This window comes from Lygodium microphyllum, chromosome 25, assembly GCF_053477565.2.
Source record: "Lygodium microphyllum isolate KBCC chromosome 25, Lygodium_microphyllum_v1.1.10, whole genome shotgun sequence".
In the NCBI taxonomy this organism is placed as follows: Eukaryota; Viridiplantae; Streptophyta; class Polypodiopsida; order Schizaeales; family Lygodiaceae; genus Lygodium; species Lygodium microphyllum.
Genome location: NC_141159.1, coordinates 48,189,888 through 48,215,017, shown reverse-complemented (window position 1 = coordinate 48,215,017; position 25,130 = coordinate 48,189,888). Strand labels below are relative to the sequence as shown.

Below are 25,130 nucleotides of genomic sequence, written 5' to 3'. Positions count from 1 at the left end.
TTTAGGATCAAAAGCTAGCAAGCTTGCATCTTGTAAGTGACTCAAAATACCAGTGAAAGCATTCAGATGCTCTGAGGTAGGCTTAGACTCATTAAGCTTCAAGTTGACCAACTTTCGCATGAGATGTACTTGATTGACAAGAGTTGTATTCTCATACATAGCCTTGAGTTTCTCCCAAACTGCATAGGCAGTAGCAAGTCCCTTGATATCAACCAAGCTATCATCTGTGATAGCCATTTTAATGTAAGTAATTTCCTTTTTATTCATTTTAGCCCAATCCTCATCTGACAAAGCAACAGGCTTATGTTCTTCCAAGGCATCATCACAATTCTTCAGAAAGAGTATACCCTGCATATGATCGTTCCAAAGATCAAAGCCATTGCCATCAAATTCACGAATCTCAAAGAGAATCTTTGTGTCAGATGTAGATGCATCGCCAGCCATCTTCAACAATAAAAACTGCAATAAAGTGTTGAATACTTTTAGCCAATTGGCAAAGTCGCTGAGGGTAACAGCAATTACACACACTTGTACTTCCAAGATGTCCAAGAAGGAAATGTTTTGCTGCAATTTCAGTCTCAACTACTGATTACATCATGTACACAAATCAAATCTGATACATTTGCATGAATGACAGCTCCCACTTCAGTAATACATCACCATAATGCCCAAATGCAATAACCCAAGTGCTGTATATACCACTGTTTCACTACATAATGAGCATTCAGCAATACATGTGCCAAGAGAAGCTGCCGTTTTACAACATTTGAAACATCCCGAGTTCAAATTTCTCCCACTCAGCAGTGAATCTGCTGCAAATTTCACTGTCAAGGCTCAATTTGACTCAAAGTGCATTACTGATGCGAAAAGCCCCAAAATTTTTGTAGTGAATCTACCCCAATTGCATCAATACATCTTCCCGAGCATCAAATACGGGCAAATGTTGCATAAATTTTACGAATTCTGCAAAAGCCCCAAATTTCGGGGTCCAAGAGTTCACAAATTTCAATGAAATTGGCTCAACCGAGCAAAATTTCACTTATACATGAAAAACCCCAAATTTTTTTGAGGCATGTGCACCCAATGTCTGCAATATATGGGTCACAGTCACTGTTATGCTTGTTTGGCACTTAATCTGGGAAAAGCCCCAAAATTTCAAGTGTAAATTCGCACAGATCTGCTTTCTGTGCTTGTGCCGCAATCACCCGCTAAGATAAGGGGCCTGATTCTTCAAGAAATTAAATATATATGAAAAAAATGTAAAAACGTTGACCTTTTTGGCTCGTTGCTGCAGTCTTGGCTCGTCGCTTGCAGTCTGCCTGGTCCCCACAGTTCGCCTAGTTGTTGCTGTCCGCCTGACATATCGCAATCGGCTTGGCCGTTGCAGTCCTCCTGGTCCATGTAGTCGTCGAGTTGACCAGCCTTCGACAGGCCTGCTAGCCTATCAGAGGCCTGTTGCAGGCATTATCGCAGCCATTGACATTGACCTGTCTGGCTGCACGCGAACTGCCCCGTCGACAGACCTACCGGCCTGTCACGTTTACTTGACTGCTGGTTACAACTTCTTGACTGCACTGATTCTTGTGCTCTGATACCAGTTTGAAGAGTACGAGTAGAAGCAAAACAGAGTATGCTCGTCGATCGAGGTGCAGCAGTGGTTGAGTGAACAGTGAGTGAGAGTCGGCTGATAGGTGTGTACCAGTGTGGTACACACAAAGAATAAGAGAATGTATTTATACTTAGGGTATGGTACACTTACACCCGCAAGGGTGAATTTACATGTGTAAAGTAATATACACACGGGAGTAGCGTAAGGGCCTTTACACCCAACACTAAGCTGATTCTAAAATAATTCTAACGTGGTCCAAATTGAGTTCTAAAAAAGCACATGCAATGTGGAATCCATCCAACACCTTTTCAAGCAGTTTTAAGGGCCTTCTAACTCCATGGGTAACAATAAGCAGCTGTTCTAATTCATATTTCATGATGGTCTCTAAGGGGGAAAGCATGTTTTACAAACACAATTACTAGTTCATTCACCAGGCTAGAACCCTAGAAAACATAAAGTTTTAATGCTTCCTTAAATTACGGCACTTGAATGTGTTGTTGGTTTGGTGAACTAAAAGGAACCAACATTGTGTATGAAGGTAATGTGTGAGTTTTTGAGGGCTCTAAGATGTTGAAGTTTAAGTATCATACCTATGATTATGAAGGTTTGTATGTCTTATTCTCAACACATGCAAGGGCTAAGTAAGCTCATTTGAAATGGTTTTTTCTCAATGCATGAAGTTTTGTGGCTTCAATAGGCATTAATATTGCACTTATTTAAGCATATATTGCCAAAGATGATGTTGACATTCTTTTCAGGATGCTGGCAATCTAGAAGATCGCCATAAGGTTCATGAAGCTACAATTGAGGGTTGTAAAGGTGTCCTCAGTGACAAGAGAATATGCTGGAAATTATTATACAGGGATGAGCTTACAGAACCTATTCGCAATGTTGATCTAGTCATTACTGTGGGTGGTGATGGAACTTTATTGCAAGCTAGTCATTTTCTTGATAGTACTATTCCTCTTCTTGGTGTCAACTCAGATCCAACCCAAGCTGATGAGGTAAGTAAAAATAAGGTCTTCTACAATCCCATATATTTTACGAGTCTCTATGTACTTCACTTTGTAAGTTTATCTACAAAATTTTCAAAACTGTATGCCTACATTGCATGTGTATTATCAAATGACATGTACTATTATGATGACACCGAAATCCAGTAAAAAACGTACTGAAAAAGGTCACAGACTTTGTCGCAGCAACATTAGCTCATGAACTCAACAAAAACCGACCAAATATGCTTGAATGGTTGAAGAGAGGAGAGATTTTGTGTGATATGCATGAATGCAACCCTGATGGGCAGTGGGAGACATTTAAAATGCTGTTTGGTAGAATAAAATGCAGATTATGCTGTGAGAAAACAGTAAACACAAACCTTCTACTGCTAAACTTAGTCTGGTTGGGTGGTATTGTGCCTACTAAAGACTCTCTTTTTGCTTCTGCCTTGTAAATACGGTCAACTATCAGCAAAGGAATAGATGTTGTGCTGATCAGCTTTCAGTAGATGGTCACCAGGCAAAACATGCAAGATTTGTAAGGGTGAAAAAGGGGCAGATCTATTTGAAGTTGCTTTTGCTGGACCATCCTGTTTTGTGATTTTTTCTGATTCTCCTGTTCTTTGTTTTGCCGTGTCCCTGCAAAATACATCCCCTCTTCTGTCCACCTTAAGTACAGCCCATACTGTCATCCTCTCTTCTCAACCCACATATGTTATCTCCACTGTAGCCAAGACCATTCTTTATAAATTTGGCATTTCAACCTCTTGCATAGAATCCACCATAGCCCACCGTGTCTCTCATTTCTTATTTCAGCCAAAAAATCTGGCTGTAGTCAGCCTGAATTCTGTGCTGATTTAAAGTTTGACATTTCTGCCCTTTTGTTAAGACTCTCCTGTATCAGCTGCCCACCCTCTGCTTGTGTTTTGCAAATTACCTCTATGCTACATAACAGCTCATCTAAGTCATAAATGCATATGAACGCAAGGGACGGAGGGGAAGAGATCATCTAACTTAAATGAGGTAGATGACAAAGAGCTTGCAGTTGTTTGTGCCTTTTTGTGTGTGCCTTTTCTACAATGACAAAGACTGATGCCCCTTATTACTGAGGGCAATATCTAGAGTGCGACCATGCTTTAGATCAACGAGCATCACAATTGAAACTTGTCATAGGAGGTAGCCTATACTTATGAGGTAGTCTATAAATGTATTAAATACGATGCTTTTTTCACTATATGACATGTTACAATGAATATTGTATAAGAGATTGCAATCGAAGATCAAAGTCTGAATGAGTGGGATGTAACAAGGTATGTGAACATGCATTTTGATGTGGCAATCTTTTCACTTTCACTTTGAGTGCGGAGGGGTTGCTTGAATTTATGGTGTTTCATATTGATGCTGTTGTAAAGTCTCTAATTCCACACAACACTGGTTGGAGGGCATTGTTTGTTTTGTTGTGTTAGCTATGTATAGTAGGATGCTTGCGTTGTCATTTGAAACTATAATGGAGAAAGAAGTGAATATGACTGATAGAGAGAGGGAGTGGTTACAGCACGACAGTTTGTGTAATAGAATGTGAAATGGTAAGTACAAAGTACAACCCTTAGACTTTAGGGTGGTTGGGTGGTCTTAGTGAGCCTAGACCTTCTTCCAGATGCATCAAATAGAAACTTAGCATTGACTCAACTAGAAGATAAAATAGAACCCTGAATTCGTGTCATTTTAGGGGACTAGATTGAGACTACACCTTATGGAAAGAGAGGTTGATATACTACACTCCCCCTCATTTCTCACTCTCTTTAAACTAACAGACATGGGTCAACAGCTGATCTAGCACAAAGCAAACACTCAAAGACACACACTAGATGAACCAATAGGTAACCTTAGTCTACTTTAAGAACTCAGATTCAAATTGATTCTTGTGGGTCACAGTCAAAACCTTTCATTGTGGAGTGACCTCAGGAGAACCTAGGTGACAAACCCCACGTTATTCCAAGGAGTACTATGCGACATCACTTAGGAATATCTCTTGATGGGCCACTAAATCGTGTCACTGGGGGCTTCTCAGTCCATCACATTACAACCACTCTCTTAGGAGTAACATAAAATGATACCTTTTGAATCAAGAGTCAAATCTTGACACATTTCATCATCAATAGTATCTAAGAATACATTCCCTATCCTAGAGATATAAAGCACATTACCTTGACTACTACTTATAGTATCCACCTCTTTAATCTTTTGTAACGTGCCGCCCGAGCCATTTCTCGGTAGTATATTCTTAGTAGTCCATCAAGAGATGTCCTAAGAAGCACCGTTCGCTCAGAGTTTGCTAACTAGGCTCACTTGAGTCTACCCCGTAGTGGAAGTTTAAGCCGCTCCCAACGAGGATCTCGATCTGAGTTTTTTCTGGTCAAATCTATTACTAGTAGCTAATTAATATTAGCGGATTCTAAAGTGATGTGAGTCAATCTTTTTGGTTTCTAATGATCCATCAAGTGCGATTTTTATTTCTTCTTAAGAAAGCTCTTGGGTTACCGAGACCACCCAGTCCCATAGGTCTGGATCGTCAGGGGGTCCATCGTCCCACTTCTCTTGAGAGAGTAGTTTTAGTTATTTAATTACTTTAGGTTCAACATATAAAATCAGCTTCCTTGAATTATCTCATGATACAAATTCATTACTCGCCTTTAATTTACGACACAAAAATAGAGTAAAGGTGTTCTGTTTGAAGTATTATTCTCTCCAAGTTCTGTTTCTGTCAGAGAGAGAACTAAGGAGAGAGAAAGAGGAGAGAGAAGACTGCAGAAGAGAGAAAGGCCGCAGGAAGAGAGAGAAGAAGAGTGACGAGGAGAGAGAAAGACTAGATTTAGAGAGAGAAAGACAGGAAAGAAGGGGAAGCCATAGAAGTTGTAAGCAAGATGGGAGAGAAAGACTGTAATTGTATTAATGTGTCAAAAAGATGTGAAAAATTACATCTCCTCTCCTTTTATACCAATGTCAGTGTGACATGGCATAATATCAATGTTATTTACACTAATTTGTTATTCCCAACTTCTTACAATCCATCCCTTCCCAAAAGTTTTTGTCCTAAAAAACAAACCTGGAAACAACTAGAAAAAGATAGATAGAACAGAGTACTACTTTGTTGTTACAGCTTTACAAATGGGAAATGAATGAAATATGACTAACTACATGAGCTGAAATTGAAGAACGGAAGTAAGTCCCAGCTATATACATGATTTGGAATACTTCAGAAGCATATGGAGCCATAAAGTCTTCAACAAATAATCTCGAAACAAAGTAGACAGCTTGCTGTGTAAACAGACCCTGCTGGACCAAATCTGCCATAACTTCTAGTAGAAGTGTCCAAATGGGACGTACCATATATCAAAACGAAGCTCTTGAAGAGTACTTGAAGCCCATGTAGATAGCTTAATTCTGAAAATTAGGCACGATAAAAACTGTTCTAAAACAACGTGCTGTCCTGAACCAGTCTGCATCATTACTAGCTTCATAAGCAATAGGCTTCAGCCACCAATGTATCCCTCAAGTAAGGATACTCATCCAATATAGAATCAGGTCTCCAAGAAGCTTCTTCAGGTGGTAAACCTCTTCATTTGATCAAATATTCCACAATAGAACGTGATTAAAGCTTCTTTTCACGCTGACCTATAACAGCCTCTGGGATGTACTGAATAAGACCGTCTTCATCAATAGGTGGCAGCTCATCAACTATATCCACTGGATCACCATAATAAGGCTTGAGCTGACTAACATGGAAGACATTATGAATCTTTGTAGAAGAGGGAAGCTCTAGTCTGTATGCCAAATCTCCAATTCGCTTAAGGATCCGGTAAGGGCCATAAAACCTGTGGGCAAGCTTATTACTAGATCCATCTTTTAACATAGAGTACTTGGATTTGGGCACCTTTAACAAAACCAACTCTTCTTCCTAGAACTCTGAGAGTCTCCTCTTCTCATCAGCATACATCTTTATTTGATCTTGAGCCTTCCTTAGATTCACCTTACATTGCTGAAGAAGGGTCTGCATTCTTTCCAATTATTCCTTCCCATGAGGATTGATCTTTTCATTAAAGATGACTGTGGGTAAGGGCACCTTATAACCATACAAAGCCTCAAAGGGTGAAACTCCTATGCTTGCATGAGTGAAATTGTTATAAGCAAAATGAGCTAAGTGTAACTAAGAATCCCATGAGGTTTGGACATCATAGCAAAAATGACGAAGATAAGTCTCCAACCATTTATTAACTCTCTCTGTCTGTCCATTAGTTTGAGGATGATAAGCCGTAGATGGAGCCAATTTAGTGCCCATAGATGTAAATACTGCTTGCCAAAAGTTACTCATAAACTTTGAGTCTCTATCATGGACAATTACCTGCGGTAATCCATGTAGTCTAAAAATCTGCTTCATAAACTGGCTAGCCACTTGAGAAGCAGTAAACTGAATCTTGGTTGGAATAAAATGGGCTGCCTTGGTGAGTCTGTCTACCACCACATAAATACTATTCCATCCCTTCTTGGTAGTAGATAAGCCAATAATGAAATTCATAGTAATATGAGTCCATTTACTCGTAGGAATAGGCAATGGCTGTAACAAGCCTCCTGGCTTATGGGTGCTGTCCTTATTTTGCCGACAAGGCATACACTTCATAACAAAGTCCTTGACATCTTTCCATAGTCCTTTCCAATAAAAGCTTTTATTGATCTTGTCACAGGTTTTAAAAACTCCTAAATGTCGAGTTGGAGGCGAAGAATGTAACTCCTCCATAATTTTCCGCTTAAAAGAAGAAGTAGAGGGAATAACAATCTTGCCTTTCAACCAAATAATACCATTTTTAAGCTGGTAATGCGAGTTTTCTTCCATAAGACCTTGCTGTAATTTCTGAAAGATTTGGCTGAATTCCTCATCTAGAAGATAGGCCTCCTGTAATTCTTCAATCGAGTCATTATGTAATTCTGTCATAGCTGAAACTTTGCAGGCCCATATACGAGAAAGAGAATCAACCACTATGTTATCTTTGTCCCTTGTATGAGTGATGTCAAAATCATAATTCTGTAATGTAGCTACCCAACGACGTTGCTTTGGAGTAAGATTGGACTGAGTAAGGAAAGACTTAAGTACCCTGTGATCACTATGTACTCTGAATCGGCTGCCATATAAGTAATGGTGTCACATCTTGATTGCATGCAAGATAGCTAACATCTCTTGGTCATAAACATTCATGGCCATTTCTTTATCTGTAAGCTTACGGCTCTCAAATGCAATTACTCCATGCTCCTGAAGCAAAACAGCTCCAATGCCACGGCCACTAGCATCACACTGTATCCACTAACATCACACTGTATAGTAAATTCTTTGGAGAAGTCCGGGCATACTAAGATAAGAGCAGAGGTAAGGAGTTCCTTTAACTGGTTGAAGCTGCTATCTGCAAGAGCATCCCAAAAGAAAGCCTCCTTCTTCAACCTGTCAGTCAAAGGAGCTGCAATTGCCGCATAATGCTTAATAAATCAACGATAGAATGAAGATAAACCAAGGAATCCTCTAAGAGAGGTAGTAGTAGTAGGCGCTGGCCAATCTCTTATGCATTGCACCTTCTTGGGATCAGCTTGTATTCCTTTTTCACTGACAATATGTCCCAAGTATTCCACTTTAGTCTGCATAAAAGAACACTTTTTCTCCTTAGTAAAAAGCCTATGATGTCTCAATACATCAAAAACCCTCTTCATATGTGCCAAGTGATCCTGTGAAGTCTTGCTATAGATCAAGATGTCGTCAAAGAACACCAAGACAAACTGAAAGAGGAAAGGTTGTAAAATCTTATTCATCAGGCTTTGGAAGGTAGCTGGAGCATTTGTAAGCCCAAATGGCATCACTAAGAAATGATAGAGCCCACGATCAGTCCTAAAAGCAGTCTTGACTTCATCACCCTCTCACATGCGAATCTGATGATACCCTGACCTCAAATCAATCTTCGTAAAAAATCGAGCCCCCTTAAGCTCATCAAGCAAATCATCAATCCTGGGTATAGGATACCTGTTCTTGATTGTGATCTTATTGAGATCCCTGTAGTCAATGCACATTCTGAAAGATCCATCTTTCTTTTTGACTAACAGGATTGGGGATGCATAAGGTGAAGAACTTGGCTCAATGAATCCCATTTCAAGAAGTTCCTTGATTTGCTGGGCTACTTCCTCTCGTTCACACTTTGATAATCTGTAAGGTGGCTTATTGATTGTCTTTGAGTTGGGCTCCAAATCAATGGAGTGATCCATTGCTCTCTTAGGAGGCAATGAAGTAGGTACTTCAAACAGATCTCTATTCTCCTTCAGAAGAGCTGTCAAGGCTGGATGGTTTGTTGAATTATTGGGCTGATCTTGTGTTTTTTTATTCAAATGCAAAACAAATATTTGTGAGCGCTTCTTGTACTCTCTTTTGAGTTGTTGAATGGTGATAAGTTGAAAATCTGATCTACTAGGACTTCCCTGTAAATGGATAGGCTGTCCATTGGAGATAAACTCCATATACAACTGTGAGAAATCCATAGTGATCCTGCCTTGTGTCATCAACCAATCACAACCGAGTACAATATCTATAGGCCCCATTTCCAGAGTGATTAAGTTTACCTTGGCTTCAAAATTTTCAGCCAACTGTAAAGAAATCTGTGGGCAAATCTGTGTACTGATTTCCTCTTCACCATTAGCCACTTGAACTCTAATGGGCTGCTGTAAATCTGAGGGAACACAATTTATCTTGTCCATGATGGACTTATTCACAAAACTATGAGTACTGCCATTGTCTATCAGGATGAACACTGGCTTTCCACATATGCTTCCCTTCATACGGAGTGTATTAGGGCTCTTAGATCCTGTCCAAGGATCCATAGAGATAGAACAATTAGTGGCAGCAAGCAACTCATCACAAGTCCCACTTGGATACATACTCTGAAGCTTGGGTTTGACATTTTTGTATAGACACTTTGAGGCATGATCAGGTGTATACTTTTCCCCATACTTGAAACATAAGCCTTTGTCCTTCCTTTCTTTATAAAGATCCATAGGAATAGATTTAGGATTTGTATTAGCTGAGATGGACTTAGGCTTGCTGTCCCCCTGTTTGAAATCAACTCTTGAACTGTTTGCTGTCCTGAAATTACTTTGAGGCCTAGAAGCATTGAATGGAGGATAAGTTGGTATCCGTAAGCTCCCATTTGGCACATGATTACTGCCATAAGTGTTACCAACTTGCCCCTGCTTTAAAACAGTCCTTGGCTGTCCAAAACCAGGCTGAAATGAAGATTCTTTTCTATACTTTCTTCCATAGCGCTCCGCAAGCTCAATAGCCTTAAAGAGTGAAGTAGGATTTTGTGCCATAACATTAGCTGATAAAGATGGCTCCAAACCATACATAAACTTGTGAAGCTTAGCCTCATCATTGATGCTTTCCACATACATGGTCAGGTTGAGGAATTGGTTAGTGTACTGTCTTACACTTAGGCCCCTTTGTTTCAAACCATACCATCTCCGTGTTAATTTCTCTTTCTCAAGAGGAGAAACAAATACTTCAGTCATAAGTGCCTTGAAAGCTTTCCAATTCTCTACAAGTATGTTTTCTTTTTTAATATACTGCCACCAAGTATGGGCAAATCCCTCCAAATGCAAGGAAGCAAAGTGAATCTTCATGTCATCAGTTTTAGGGAATATGTCAAAGTAGGACTCCATCTTAGAGGTCCACTCCTCTAAATCAGATGGTGAAGATGACTGACCATTAAATTTGGCTAGAACAATTTTGTCCTTAAGCTCTCATTCATGAAAGGGTTGCTGTCCCAAAATTGGCTGATTATGATTACCATGTATGGAACCTCCAAATTGAGACGGAAATCTTCCAACAGGTGGCTGAGAATTACTATACAATCTTCCTGTTGGTAGAGCACAGTTTGACACATTGATTCTTTGACGATTCTTGGTTTCCATTGTATATTCACTCACTGCCAATTAGAACTATTCCTTGGTAGTTGGAGTTTGTCTTATATTAGTGATTGCCCCTCTTTGGTATTGATTTCTACTTATGTACTTCATTTTCAACATGTTGTAGTTGTAGTTTACTACACTGTTTATGCAAGGAGTCACCTTCATTTGACAATTCATTACTTGGTTAGTACCCCTTGTTTTCAGCTTTATTTGGTAGTGGTTTTAGGACTATTTGCAATAACTACATCAGCCTATTTTGACAGGTTGTGCACTTGTTTGCCTTCATTATGGCTGTTGACTCGATATAATGTGTTTAGAAGCACCACTATTAAAAAATCTAGTACTAGCATCCTTGATAGAGTTGAATGCTCTATTTGCCTAGGAAGAATCATAAGTGCGAAACAACAGTCACGGTCAATGATAAAAGACGTAGACTGTGTGGTAGTAGAAGTAGAAGGTGCATTTGAAATTGACATCCTAGACTCCTTTTTCTCCTTGACTATGCATTTCTTGCATTCTGTGATATAATGACTTGGCTTTTTAAATAATGACACTTGCCCTTCTTAGTTTGTGTACCCCTTGCTTCTTGTTGTTTTGTGAAGTTCCAGAATTTCTAGAACTCTGCGGAGCATTCTTGGGCTGATGGCCCTTACCTTTTTGCCTTGTTACAAAAGCTTGTTCAAAAGCTACTACATCCGCACTACTGTTCTTCTTTGTTTGCTCTTCTTCTAGCAGTAAGCTAACAATGCAATGTGGAAGGCCAAATAAGATGGTGGCAAAGAGTTCAAAGTAGTGGAAATCATTTGGGCATCAGAATAATACTCATCTACATTGATCAATTGCTCATGCAAGTCCTGAATTTTACTAAGGTGGATCTTGCATAGCATCACCTTCGTCCATCTTCACATTTTCAAGCTCCTTCAAAAAAGAAATGCGTGCCTCATTCTTACCAGTGAACATGTGCTCAAGTGTAAGCCATGCTACTCATGAAGTAGTAGCAGAACAAATATGCGGGATTATTGACTGCTAAATTGCCAATGAAAAAAGTGACAATGCTTGGGCATCCTTAGTGTCCCAAGCTTTTTGAGCAGCTATTCTTTGGGGTGGTGGCTATGCAAAAACTTCTTGCCTTTGTCCACGTCCCGTTGCTTGTTGAGAGGTTGCTGCTGCACCCTCTTGCCTTTGTCCACGACCTGCTTGTGGAGGGGTTGCAGGAGCCAAATCACCAAGACATACTTCTTTCCCACTGACATAATCCCAAAGACCTTTTGCAACAAGCACATTTTTCATCATAAAGGACCACAGAGAATAGTTGTCGCCATCCAATCTATCCTCTTTCGAAACATAAGTGAAAACATCATTCTGTCCATGAGCTGCCATGATAAATGTCACTTAATCAAATGCAAAAAGAGCAATTACAAAAGTTGGCTGACTTGGAAATCTTCAAATTCCTGGAAATTACAGCAAATGCCAAGCTGTAATTGATCAAATTTAGTCAAAAGAACCACCAAATCATGTCACACTTAAAAATGCTGCCTCAATGTGCTGAAATTTTCCAAATTTCAGCAAAAAACATGTTGTCCAAGGCAATAAGAGTGCCCAGCAGCACTAAAAACACAAAAGCCCCAAAAATTTAATTGTCCAATGTGTGTAGTTTTAGTCAATTTTAGACTAAAAACATGTTACTATTAGAGAGTCATTCCTTGGACAGGAGGCAGTATGGACAACGCAGGAGGAGCCAGACCAGCAGTTGCAGAGTGCAGGAGGAGCCACGCAGTGCAGTCGGACAGTTGCCACATGGCACAGCAGCAGTCGGACAGGTTTTTTGTGCAGCTGGCTGCATTAAATGGAGCCGACCTGATTCTGGCCATTTTCTCGTGTTATTTTCTGCTATTTATAGCACTCCAGTCCAACACTTGGTCATCTTGGATCTGACAGAGATAGGCTGCTGAGACCAACAGCACTTAGGATGACGGAGAGATCGAGGTCCTCAAGGCGGAGACATACGCAGATACTTTTTCTGCACCTGTGTATATTTCTGCATTCCTATACAGCATACTACACTGCAGATTTTCTACGTTTCAATGTCTCTCCTCTCTCTCTCTTCTCTCTGTGTTCACTCTCTTTCAGTCTTGGTCCCACGCTTCTGCATCGCTGCACTCTGACGGTTACATGTGACAATGTGTGCCAAAAGTACAAAAACCCCAAAATTTTTGACCCAAATATCTGCAAATTTCTTCACTTCGTGCACTGAAGCACTTGTTGAAGCAAAAAGTGTTCTTGCAAAAGCCCTTTGCTTTGGCTCTGAAATTTCGATTAAAATAATAAATATACTTGTAGCAGCTGGGTAGATCTGAAAATATGCTGATGTGGCAATTCGAGAGCAGGTAGAACCAGTTCTGAGCTGTGTGGCTGCTGATGTGGCAGGCTGTAAATTACATGGGTCTTCTAAACTTATATACATGTTCAAATACTGTTGGGCATAAACATGCCACAATTGACTGGGAGAGACTAATGATGGAACAATCATAATAAATGATTGTTGAATCTCTTTCGTGTAGCCCAAACTAGCCACTTATTGAGCCAATTTAATTATTGGCCAGTCACATTATTTTTCAGGGCACCAAAATAATTGTTAGATTAATTTTCAGTATTTAAAGCCTGAAAATTAATATTTAATTATAAAAAATGCTGAAAAAACCATTTGGGAAGGCTGTCACTTGTGAAAAATGCCCATGCAAGATTGAAAAACAAATAGCTTTTATTGAAGTAGAAAAATTTTGGTATATTTCTTAATAACTTCTTTTGATGGTCATAGCAAGATAGTTTGGGTAATAGAATCTGAAGTGATAAGTACAAAGTACAACCCTTAGACTTTAGGGTTGTGAAAGTGACTTAAAGTGCGTTCACACATAGATGTGTGTATTGCATGGTAAGTGACCAAAATGTGTAACATAAACACAGATGAAAATCAATGTGATCGGGTATAATAGTTCTAGTTTGATCCATAGTAGCATTAAGTTTCATGTGTACAGACCATTATGGCATGTGTGAGCGTGGCCATTCACAGTAGATTATTGCATTGCTGAGGGTGTTGGCTGTTGGCAAGGTGGTTATGATGTGAGCATGAAGTTGATTGTGATTGCAAAATGTAGCTTGCTGTGAGGAATTTACCATTGGCAGCATCATTAGCTGTTTGTCTTTGTCTTTAAGTCATATGCGGGCAGCAGGACATTGATGTGCCAAACTTGTGGTAAAGCACATAAACTTGCAATTGGCATCAGAGGTTAGTGTGCCATGTAGCACTGATACATAGGTACTAGAGACATAGTTGAAAGGTTTTGTTATTGCAAATTCCTTGGGTAAAGAACTGCAATAGAGACTTCCCAGTCTTGGATTGGTCGATTCACTTGAGGAGACATCCTTCTTGTCATGATTGGTTCTAGCACAAAGAGTGTTTTCACCTTCTCAATTGTAGAGGATGGGAGATTGATGAGAGAGGATTTGAATGAGATAAATTACACATTTTGCTATTATCAAAGGGCCAAAGTGGTGGCTCAATATGGTAGGAGCTAGTATTAGACCTAGACTTGATGACTTGTTTGTTGGATGGATGGAGATTTTGATGTCTATTAGTGGAGATCACTTTGGAGTTTACAATTTGATCCATTAGCTTGGGTATGGAGAGAGCGCTTTCAAGATAGGGACCTAGAGACATCCCCATTTTTGGATACACTACCGGACTAGGGAGGAGGATTTAGATAAGCAAGATTAGGTTGCTCCTCAACATTGGATTGGGTAGGGCATCTTGCTAGTGTTCTGGTAGACTTTTGGAAGAGATTACAAGACAACTATAGACCTAGGAAGATTTCTCTTCCTATTGTTGGTTCTTCATAGGAGTTTGGGAGTTGGCACTTGGTTAGACATAGGTGGGGCTCCTTTAGATTGAGTTAGATGTGGTGAACATCTATACAATTGTCATAGAGTCCATGAGGTTGCCAACAGTCTACATTTCATGGGTGCTAAGACTCATTTATTAGGCTTATTATTGGGCATCTATATGGGCAGTTGGGTGGCTCATGTAGGGCTGGTCCATTTGTCTCAAGTCTTGTATTGTAGCCTATATATATTCCACTCTTGCATTGGATCAGTCATATGGTACATCTTATGTTGTGAGGTATGGATTCCATTGCCCATTCTTTCATTCTTTGATTTCCAATATTCTCATTATTATTTTTGATTCTCTAAAGAAACAATAGGGTTTGTGGAGAGGAACATAGTGTGTGTACGACAAACACTATGACATAGAAAGTGAATGAAATAATGAATCATGAAGAATACTGATAAAATGGAGCTTCAAGATTCCATGTCTTTGGGATTGTTATTGAGGTGAGTAGAGTTAGGTCAATGATGCTGACATGAGAGCTTGGAAATGCTCTATCTTCGCATATTTGTGCAACATCCATGGATGAGGATGCTTTTTGGATGCAATCCTTGGGGTACTATCATCATTGGGCTGATCTACTACTATATCAAACACTAAACTAGCAATGGTTTTACCTTTTTTTTTTCTGTTATCTTTTTCAGCTTGTTGCCTATTAGGACATCTCCCTAACATGTGCCCTTCCTGCTCATAAATAAAGCATTTATTTACAGCCATCAATTCCTTATGTCGTGCACCATTTTTCTCTGCAATTTGTTTCTCTTTCTAGCCATATTCAGATCTATCGTGATTTTTAGGCTTTATTTTTGCCCATTTACTCAGCCTTAGCCTCTTTGACATGTGACTTGGGCTCAATGTCTTGGAACCTTGCATCTTTTCCACGTAGCAAGGCATCAATTGTAGTAATAGTTTCTATGAGTTGAGACATGCTAGAAACAATGGACTTTATGTAAAAATCCCGTATACCCTTTGACAAACCACAAAAATGCTTCTCCACTTGCTCATGGAGGGGTATTGACCGATAAGAAGTAACATGCAGCAAAGCATCCCAAAACTTCTCATTGTATTGACCGATAAGAAGTAACAGGCAGCAGAGCATCCCAAAACTTCTCATTGTATTGATCCATTTTCTTGCAATCCTTGGAATCCAATTGATTCCATGCTCTCATAATGTCTACTCCAAAGGTATTTGTCAACCAATTTGAAGCAAACATTTGCTTGAACTTGACCCAAGTGGTAGTTGCCTTTCCTTGAATGCGAAGTGTAGACCACCACTGCAATGTATTTCCCTTCAGGAATGTGGTTGCCTTGCGTATCTCAAAGGCTTTTATGAAGTTGCCTCCACAATAGGCTGTATCAAATTGTTGAATAAAAGTTAAGTGCTTTTTGCCTATCTTGTGCACCATTGAAAGGCTCAAACTTCACACTTTTACCACCTTCATCATAGTCCTATGGCGGCCAGGGTGGGTGTCAAATTATCATAAGTAGACTGTTGCAAAAAGAGTATATTTGCTGTATTTATATGAAAACCAGCACTATTAGATGCAGTTGCATGACTAAATTATTTCGGTGCCTAGAAAAATAGTATGATCAGCCAGTAATTAAATTGGCTAGGCTACTTCATCTCCCGATTGTCCCTGTGTCATTTTTGACCATCGAATCGGCATTAAGTACCATTAGCATCTCTAGTGTCACCAAATGACACTTGCGGCCAAATAAATAACTTACTCCAATTAGAGGCACCAAATACTACCTAGAATTTGTGCGGCATAACTAATTGCAACTTTTGCCTTTGACATCTGACCATTGATTTCCTCAGGTTCCGAGCTCATTTATTTACACTAACCTTAGTTGCACCTCACATGTGTAACATTTAAATATGTTATAAAAAATAATCCACATGTTAAGTGAGGCTTGCAAAAATACATGCCCTTATGACATACAAGAACAAGATACTGGCTAGAATGTGCTAGTGGTTGAAATGCAAGGTTTTAGAGTAGAGATAGGTTCTTTGTACTCAAGTTGAACGTCTCTAGTACTCTTAAAGATATACCACAAGGGGGGCCAAGCTTTGGTACCGATTTGTGTTTTTCGTCTTTGAGTACGAGCATCCTAGCTCCTTGTGTGAATTGTTTTATTGCTGATTTCATGATTAAGGTAAGTGTTTTGAAAATTGAGTTTATGATTACTTCCCTTTGGGTTTTCTAAAGGTTGGTTTCAGCCACACCATTTTCATTTTGTGCACGAGCAATCACCCTCAATCATGAACACCTATTGTACATGTGCCAGATCTTGCTACTCTATGTCATCTTCATATTAGGGTAGGTGCTTGTGCGAGGTCCCTTCTTGCTTTCGATGCTATAACGAAGGGGAATAGGTCTTTTCTTTTGTGTTATAATACTAGATGCTTCCTGTCTTCTTGGAGGGAGGTGCCCTCCTCCTTAATACTTATCACTCTCATGTTGAGTCTCACATTTTTGAGCCCAATCACTTCTCCATGAACTTTGCGAACTGTAATTTGCTTAGAATGGATATGTAATTGGAATCATTTAAAGGGGAATTTTGCATATAAGGTGCTCGTCAATGATACAATGATAGATGCGGGGAATTTCTGCGTAGTGCCCCCTATGTTATCCGTCATTAAAGCACGAGAGACTGTTCTCTGTTTCTCCTAGCCACGTCTAGGAAGTGCTGGCTCAACTACTCACTCCTCGTGTGTCTCTCGCCAACCGTCTCCTTAAGGTGAGTTATACTATTTTTGCACTCACTCACTTCCTAGGCTCCCCTTGACCCCATTTGGATGCCCAAGGTCCCCGGATGGTCTTCTCTCGCACTTGTTCCCCAAAGTATTAGACCATAAATGTAACATTTCCTCCCCCTTAAGAATCGGTTTCGTCCTCGAAAACGATACTTGGAAGGTCCAACTGTAAATTGGGAAACCTTTTCTATAAAGTACTTACTTGCTCCCATGTTGAGCTTTCTTCCGAACAATCTTTCCATTTGACCAGATATTCTTGATAAATAGTATTCCTTGTTCGTCTGTTACAAACATTTAAAATTCTTTCTGGTTCATGTGGATTAGATTGGTCATCTAATAGCTCCTCAATATTATCATTTAAGATTAGATTATTCATATCACCCAGCTTTTTTCTTAGCTTACTTACATGAAAAACTGGATCTGTTTTACTACCAGCAGGTAGTTGGAGCTTGTAAGCCTGTTCTCCCACCCTTTAAAGTATTGTGAAAGGACCACAATACCTGGGTGACAACTTTGGACATCATCCCGTTTTCATGGTTTTAGTTTGTTCAGGCACCTTAAGATAGACCAATTTCCCTTCTTCAAAGGAGATGTCTCTTCGGTAAGGATCTGCATAAGCTCTAGCTCGATTTTGAGTTTTCTTAATATTTTCTTGAGTAAATTTTAACATATTATTCATATCCTCCAAAAAATCCTTGGCTGCCTGAACCTTTTCCTTATGCTGTCCTACTCCATGAGGAGCTCTGGGCTGAAACCCATACATTAGCATAAATGGGCTATATCTAGTGGAAGAGTGCTTGGGACTATTATATGCAAACTCTGCTATCGGTAGATACTCTTCCCAACTAGTTTGCCTTTTACTTACATATGCCCTGAGCATATCTAACCCTTTCAGTTTGCCCATCAGTTTGTGGGTGCTCCGCCTTACTCATGCTAAGTTTAGTATCCAACTTTCTAAATACAACATGCCAAAATTGACTATCAAGTTTTCTATCCCGATCAGAAACTATATTTGTCGGAAGACCATACAATCGGTATATGTTCTCTATGAACAATCTAGCCAATTCTGGTGTTTTAACATTAGTTGAAGTTGGAATAAACCTAGCCATTTTGGTTAACCTATCCACAATCACCCACACAGAGTCGTGCCTCCTCTGTGTTTTAGGTAACGCGACAATAAAGTCCATGGAGATACTCCCCTATTTTCCCGAAGGAATCTCTAATGGGTGGAGAAGTCCTCCCATTTTCAATCTTTCAGCTTTATTAACTTGGCATTTATTACATTTGACCTCATAGTCAAGGACGTCCTTATTCATTCGAGGCCAATAGAACCGCCTTTTAATAAGACTATAAGTCTTATTAACTTCTGGATGTCCCGCAGTAGGGGTATCATGACACTCAAAGAGTATCTGGCGCCTTATTTCTTCATCTTTCGGGACACATACCCTACCCTTGTAGAGTAAATAGCCATTATCAATGGTAAAATTCTTCCACTTGAACTCCATTTGAGCAACCCTTGATGCTCCATTTCCTTGTTGAACATCCTGAGATGTTCCTTCCTTAGTGGAGGCTCTTCCATTCGGATCCCCATTTTCTATTGTTTTCCATATGTTGGAATATGCCGGATCAACCTAGCATTTCCCTTATACTTTCCTTTTCTATACCTTATCTCATAGTCGACGAACTCTTGGAGGAGTTCGGCCCATCTGGCTTTATGCCCTTGTAGATCCGGTTGGTCATTAAGCCACTTAATGCTTTCATGATTCGACAAGATCAAAAGTTTGGCACTGTACAAATAGTGCCTCCATTTCTTCATTTGCATGTACTATTGCATACAGCTCCCTCTCATAAACAGAATAATTCTGTTTTGCACGGTCTAATTTCTTGCTTTCAAAAGCAATTGGTTGACCTTCTTGTAATAAGACCGCGCCTATTGCCCTATCACTGGCATCAGCTTCAACCCCGAATGGTTTATTGGGATCCACAATTAATAGTACTGGGGCTGTAGCAATAGCTACCTTAAGTTTTTAAAAACTTTCATTTTGGTCTGTTCCCCAATTAAAGCTTTTTCCTTTCCCTTTAAGTTGGCCCGTCATTGAAACGGCTAACTTCGTATAATCTCGAATGAATCTTCGATAAAATCCAGATTAACCTAGGAAGATCTGTAACTTTTCTAGGTTTCTTGGAGATGGCCATTCCAATAATTGCCCTTACTTTTTTTGGATCCATCTTGATTCCCTCTTTCGAGATACTATGCTCCAAATATTTGACCTATTGTGCAAAAAATTCACATTTAGTTTTCTTCGCATAAAGGGATTGGGTTCTTAACGATTGGAATATTAACCATAAATGTTTCAAATGTTCTTCTCTCGATTTACTAAAGATCAAGATATCATCCAAGAAGACTACTACAAAGTGTCCTAGATAGGGCTGTAACACACTATTCATCAGCTTCATAAAAGTAGCTGGTGCATTAGTGAGGCTAAAAGGCATCACCAAAAAATCATACTGCCCATATCTAGTACGAAATGCTATCTTAGGAACATCCTGTGCCTTAATTCTTACTTGGTGATAGCCTGATCTTAAGTCTATCTTTGTGAGGGATTTTGCCCCTTGTAATTGATAAAAAAGATCCTCCATTCTCGGCATAGGAAATTTATTTTTCACCGTTACTTTATTAAGTGCTCTATAATCAACACAAAGTCGCATAGAACCATCTTTTTTCTTTACCAATAAAATTGGGAAAGCCCAAGGTGAATTACTGGGTTATATAAACCCTTGATCAAGATAATCCTTAATTTGTCTTTCGACTTCTTGGTGCTGTGTTTCACTTAACTTATAAGGTGGTTTAGAAATAGGGTGTGTATCCCTATCTATGTGAATTGGGTGATTTACATCACCCCTGGGCTCTATTTGGTGGAAGGCCACTTGGTAAATCAAAAGGAAACACAACTTTAAATTCATCTAACAAACCACTCAATTCATTACTTACATTCAACTCACAAACATAAGAAAATTGTTGCTTTATATTACAAAAAGTAAAAGTGTCCTGTATAGGAAGGGACCATAATATATATACCTCACAAGCTTCCTTCTTTATTAGCTTCTGAACTTCAATAGAACACATGAAAGGGTTATCAGATACTTCATGTTCACCTTGAATCACAAAAGTCTTACCATCCCTTTTAAATTCCAGTGTATTATGATGATAACTACACTTTAAGGATGGTTCCAATCCCCATAGCCACTCCCTCCCTAAAGCAATATTGGCTCTTTCCATATTCATAATTTGGAAATCAAGGTTGTCTTTATATCTTTGGATCTCGATTTCCAAATTGGATACCATTGTATCCCATATTTTATTATCCTGACCTTGCATCCTACGAACAACATATTGATGCTCACTCTTTTGTTGGGGAAGTTTCAATTTTTTGACAAGTGCATAATTTATGAAATTGTGGGTGGCAGACTCATCAATCATGACTCTAACCCTCTTTCCCGCTATCAATCCATGCACTCTAACTAAATCATGTGGCCTGAAAGTAGGCTGCCACATAGAAGTTGACATATAACACCTGTGTTGTACATCCTTGTGCAAGACCGCTAAAGATTTATACTTTTCATGCCCCTTTAATTCCAGGGTCTACACTACATGGATTTGTTTCTCTTTTTCCTTGCCCTTGTCCTTATTCTTTCCTTTATCTTCCCCCTTTTTCCTTTGAGGGCAATTCTAGACAGCATGGTTAGGGGATAGGCAATTGAAACACAACCTTTCTTTTTATGCCTTATCAAAGTCATCTTGGCTTAACTTTGGCCTTACATATTGTTTCTTTTCAAAGGGTTGTTTCTTGCCCTTAAGGAATGGCATTTTCCTTTTAAATTTTCCTACAAATTTTGAGGCTTCAAATTCCTTAGTCTTGGGCTCCGTATCAGTGAGACTAGTGAGTGCACCCGGATACGTATTATCTTCATTGATTAATGCAAATTTAATTGCCTCTTCAAGTGTCTTGGGTGAACTTCTTTTCACTTCCTTTTTACAAGCCTTATCTAGTCCCCTTATAAATCATCTTGTCTTTTGAAATTCGTCTATTTCTTTCAATTTGAGGATTATCTCACGATACTCCTCAAGATATGTTAGCAAAGGTCTTCTCTTTTGTCTGACAAAATCCCAATCTTCCCAATTTCTTTCCATTTTATTTTCAAGAAGGAATTCTTTCAGAAAGACCAGTTCAAATTGAGCCCAAGTTTCAGGTATTTTATTTGCCTCCTTTAAAGTTCTCCACCATTTATATGCCTTTGGCCCCAAGGTTAAACTAGCCCCCAGCACTTGAAGATGTGGTGGAGTATTATTTAATTTGTGCAAATCTTCCTATTTTTGGAGGAAATTAAAGATAGTATCTTTATTTCTATCATTTTTCTCCCCATGAAACTGAGGGGGTTTCATATCTTTTAACACTGGGTTATCCCTCAGCTTTTGGTGGGGTTCCCTAGGGTCTTGTATAGTCACATCTAGATGTTTCGATGAAGATGGAATGTCTGAGGTTTCTACCTTATTTTTATCCATTTCTAGTAATAAGGCTAATTGAGATTTAATTTCTGTGAGTGCTTGAGTTAGCAACTCCATTTGAACCCCCTGTGCTTGCACACGAGCAGTTAGATCATCAAATTGTTCTCGTGACAATTGTAATTTAAAACGGGACTTCGCCCGACTTGCACCATCCTATCGTCCACGCCGAGTACACGAACTCTGCCCGTGACGCCAACACGGACGTAATTTGTTAGGCGACGCCCATGCAAATTCGAATCCGGACTCGAACTGGAGACCTCTAGTGTGTGAGACTAGCGTGATAACCACCGCCAATCCTGCAGCTGTCGCCAACACAAAAGCATCCGCACTAGGCTAAGACAGGACCTAACAGCTCTTTCTGAAAAAGCCCGCCAACACGGAAACGTCTAAGACGCTAGATTTAGGCTCAGTCCGGAAGGGCGACGATTGACGTGACCCGCTCACACTTCGGTTGCAGATGAGGACGAAAGCCCTTTCGACTTTTTCCAAGAAAACATAGCCCAACGGCTCTGATACCAATATAAGGTGCCTGTCAATGATACAATGATAGCTGCGGGGAATTTCTGCGTAGTGCCCCCTCTGTTATCCGTCATTAAAGCACGAGAGATTGTTCTCTGTTTCTCCTCCCCGTCATGTCTAGGAAGTGCTGGCTCGACTACTCACTCCTCGTGTGTCTCTCGCTAGCCGTCTCCTTAAGGTGAGTTATACTATTTTTGCACTCACTCACTTCCTAGGCTCCCCTTGACCCCATTCGGGTGCCCAGGGCCCCCGGACGGTCTTCTCTCGCACTTGTTCCCCAAAGTATTACACCATAAATGTAACATTGCATGTCACTTTAGTTTAGCTTTAGAAAACTACGGTGAAGACAAGTTCTAGATATGAGCTGCAGAATAGTTGCATCGACCAACTCTATCTCCCCAAGTCCTTCAACTCTTGTTGTGACCAGATTCCAATCTTTCTTATCTTCCTCTTTGACAGTTTTCATATAAATAGCCCTCTGACCACATATTAACAGGGAGAGCTGACCTTTGTAGTATTGAATTAAGGACACACAAACCAGCATGAGGAGGAAATGTAAAAAGTTCCCATGCAGTTTGGATTTTTAGACCAAATGGGGTGGTGTAATCCAATGCTGATTGAATCAAGAATTCTTGATGCGAAGCAGTAATGCAAGTTTTGTTTCCAGAGCTGTGGAGAAGCATTGCATTGTCTATGAGGGCTCAACCAAGAAGGATTTGAGAAGTTGATCATGACTTAACTACACATGATGTGGCATTGGTTTATTGAACAGACAGCTTTGTCAAATCGCCAGAGGTTTCTGGCATTTTGTTTGGTTGTTTTCACATCTAACTACTCTGGAAGGAAGAATCTGTGAAAAATGAGGTTTATATTATACTATGGTCAGCATTCTGTGGCAGTCATTGTATGTATTTTCATGTGAGTGGCCGCTTTTTAGCATGTTTGTTTCTTTGATTAGTCTTCAAAATTGGGGCTCTTCTTATGCTATTACAGGTGGAAGAAAAACTGGAAGAGTTTGACGCCACCCGCAGTGCAGGCTATCTATGTGCTGCAACCAGAGCAAATTTTGAGCAAGTAAGATCTTTTGAGTCTGCATGATTTATTCACAGACTTTCCCTTTGGGTCCTCATTTTTAAGAGCAGCTATCATGTCTTTGCCAATCTCATCCCTATGCCCACCTCTTTAAGATAAATATTACAAAATTTTAAGCTGGATTTTGTTTTCCCTCCTTCAGTATCCTCAAAGAAATGATTTTGAGTTCCATTTACCAACTCCTCTCTGCAGATAAATGGCCAATGTCTTGTATACATAGAACAACTGTTTGCTTCCACTTTACATTTAGGCAGAAATTGATTCAGTTTGACTCCAGAAGGGATTCCATTTAAACAATGCACTCTTAAGTGTGACATAGAAATGGTTGTCTTCCTTTTTTACTTAAGTTTTGAGATGATGCTTTGTTTCTGTAGGTTTTAGAAGAAGTACTAGACGGAAAAAGACTCTCAACCTTTCTGCACAGGATTTCTTCACGAGTGAATGGTGCTCTACTCAAAACATCTGCATTGAATGATGTCTTACTTGCGCATCCTAATCCTGCCTCTGTGACACGATGCACATTCAGGTGAGCTGCAATTCTTGACAATTGATTGACATTCTGCTTGCAACATTGGATTTTAACTAGTAGTATGAATACTCATTGGCACAGCATTCACAAAAAAGAAACTCAAGCAAGGGTCTCCCCTCTCATACACTCACGGTCAAGCGGATTGCGTATATGCACTGGGGTTGGTTCAACAGGTGCCATGAGATCTGCAGGTGGATACATCATGTCTCCCTCAACTGTGGATTTACAGTTCATGGTTAGGGAGCCCATTATGCCACATCCTTCCCATAGAAATTTCATGCATGGTTCTGTAAAGCAGGATGAAATGCTTAAAATGATGTTTAGTGGGAGGCAAGGAAATGTTTATTTTGATGGATCACACATATGTTATGGTATTAAGTTTGGAGATGTTATTGAGTTCTCAGCAGATGCACCACTAGTGCAAGTCTTTTTGAGGGATACTTTTTGTAAATAACATTTGATCACGTTTGTTCAACTTGTATTATCTGTCCCTGCCTGTGATTTTGTATAGTACTCAGTTTTGGGACTTTTGAATATGGGGCAACGTAGAACTGGTATTTTGGTTTATCTGCTATACAATTTTGCAGGTCTTTTTGGATGGACCGGTTTTCAGTTGTCTCACAAGCTCGTCTGGATGCTTGATAGATATTGTATTGTACTACCATCCCTTCAATTGAATTTGATATTGCAGAATATTGGGCATGCTTGTTTTGCATCAACTAGACATAGTTAGTAACAAAGGCCACAAAATAGCTGGAAAGTGGGAGTGATTTAGTGGAACCGAGGGACCATTTGTTTTGGGTGCTCTAGAGATGCTAGGTGAAAAATAAACACAATCATATTATATAAACCTTTAATTGATTCTGGCATCATCTCACATGTCAACAGAAATGAAATTTTATTATACATTTCACAAAAGCTACTAAATAGTGGTATATTGTGTCATGTTGTAGGTGGCTGTTGCTTAATCAATCCCCTTACCTTAATGATAGGGTCCTTTGTGTCTTAAAATTTTGTTTATTGCACCAAACAACATACACGAAATTACTGGTGCATCTATGCATCCATGAAACACTGTTTATGCGTGGGCGATTTGGGCCTGCTATATCCCTGGTAAACATGC

The 25,130-nt window shown here is 39.6% G+C and overlaps 1 protein-coding gene across 2 annotated transcripts in view; it reads left to right on the top strand.

Annotated features, from left to right (window-relative positions):
- The window catches only part of LOC148014198 (putative NADH kinase), a 35,702-nt gene extending 11,097 nt beyond the window's left edge, over positions 1-24,605 (top strand). Inside the window, exons 2-5 of one of the 2 annotated variants that reach the window (XR_015688634.1) lie at positions 2,368-2,613; positions 23,380-23,460; positions 23,903-24,004; positions 24,089-24,224. Coding sequence is in view for 1 of the 2 variants with exons in the window: in XM_087666687.1 (XP_087522813.1) it covers positions 2,368-2,613; positions 23,380-23,460; positions 23,853-24,004; positions 24,089-24,461 (852 nt within the window). In the remaining variant the exon portion in view is untranslated. Of the gene's footprint in view, positions 1-2,367; positions 2,614-23,379; positions 23,461-23,852; positions 24,005-24,088 lie in introns of both variants that reach the window. The other variant, XM_087666687.1, reaches the window with a different exon arrangement.
- Positions 24,606-25,130: the final 525 nt, after the last annotated feature.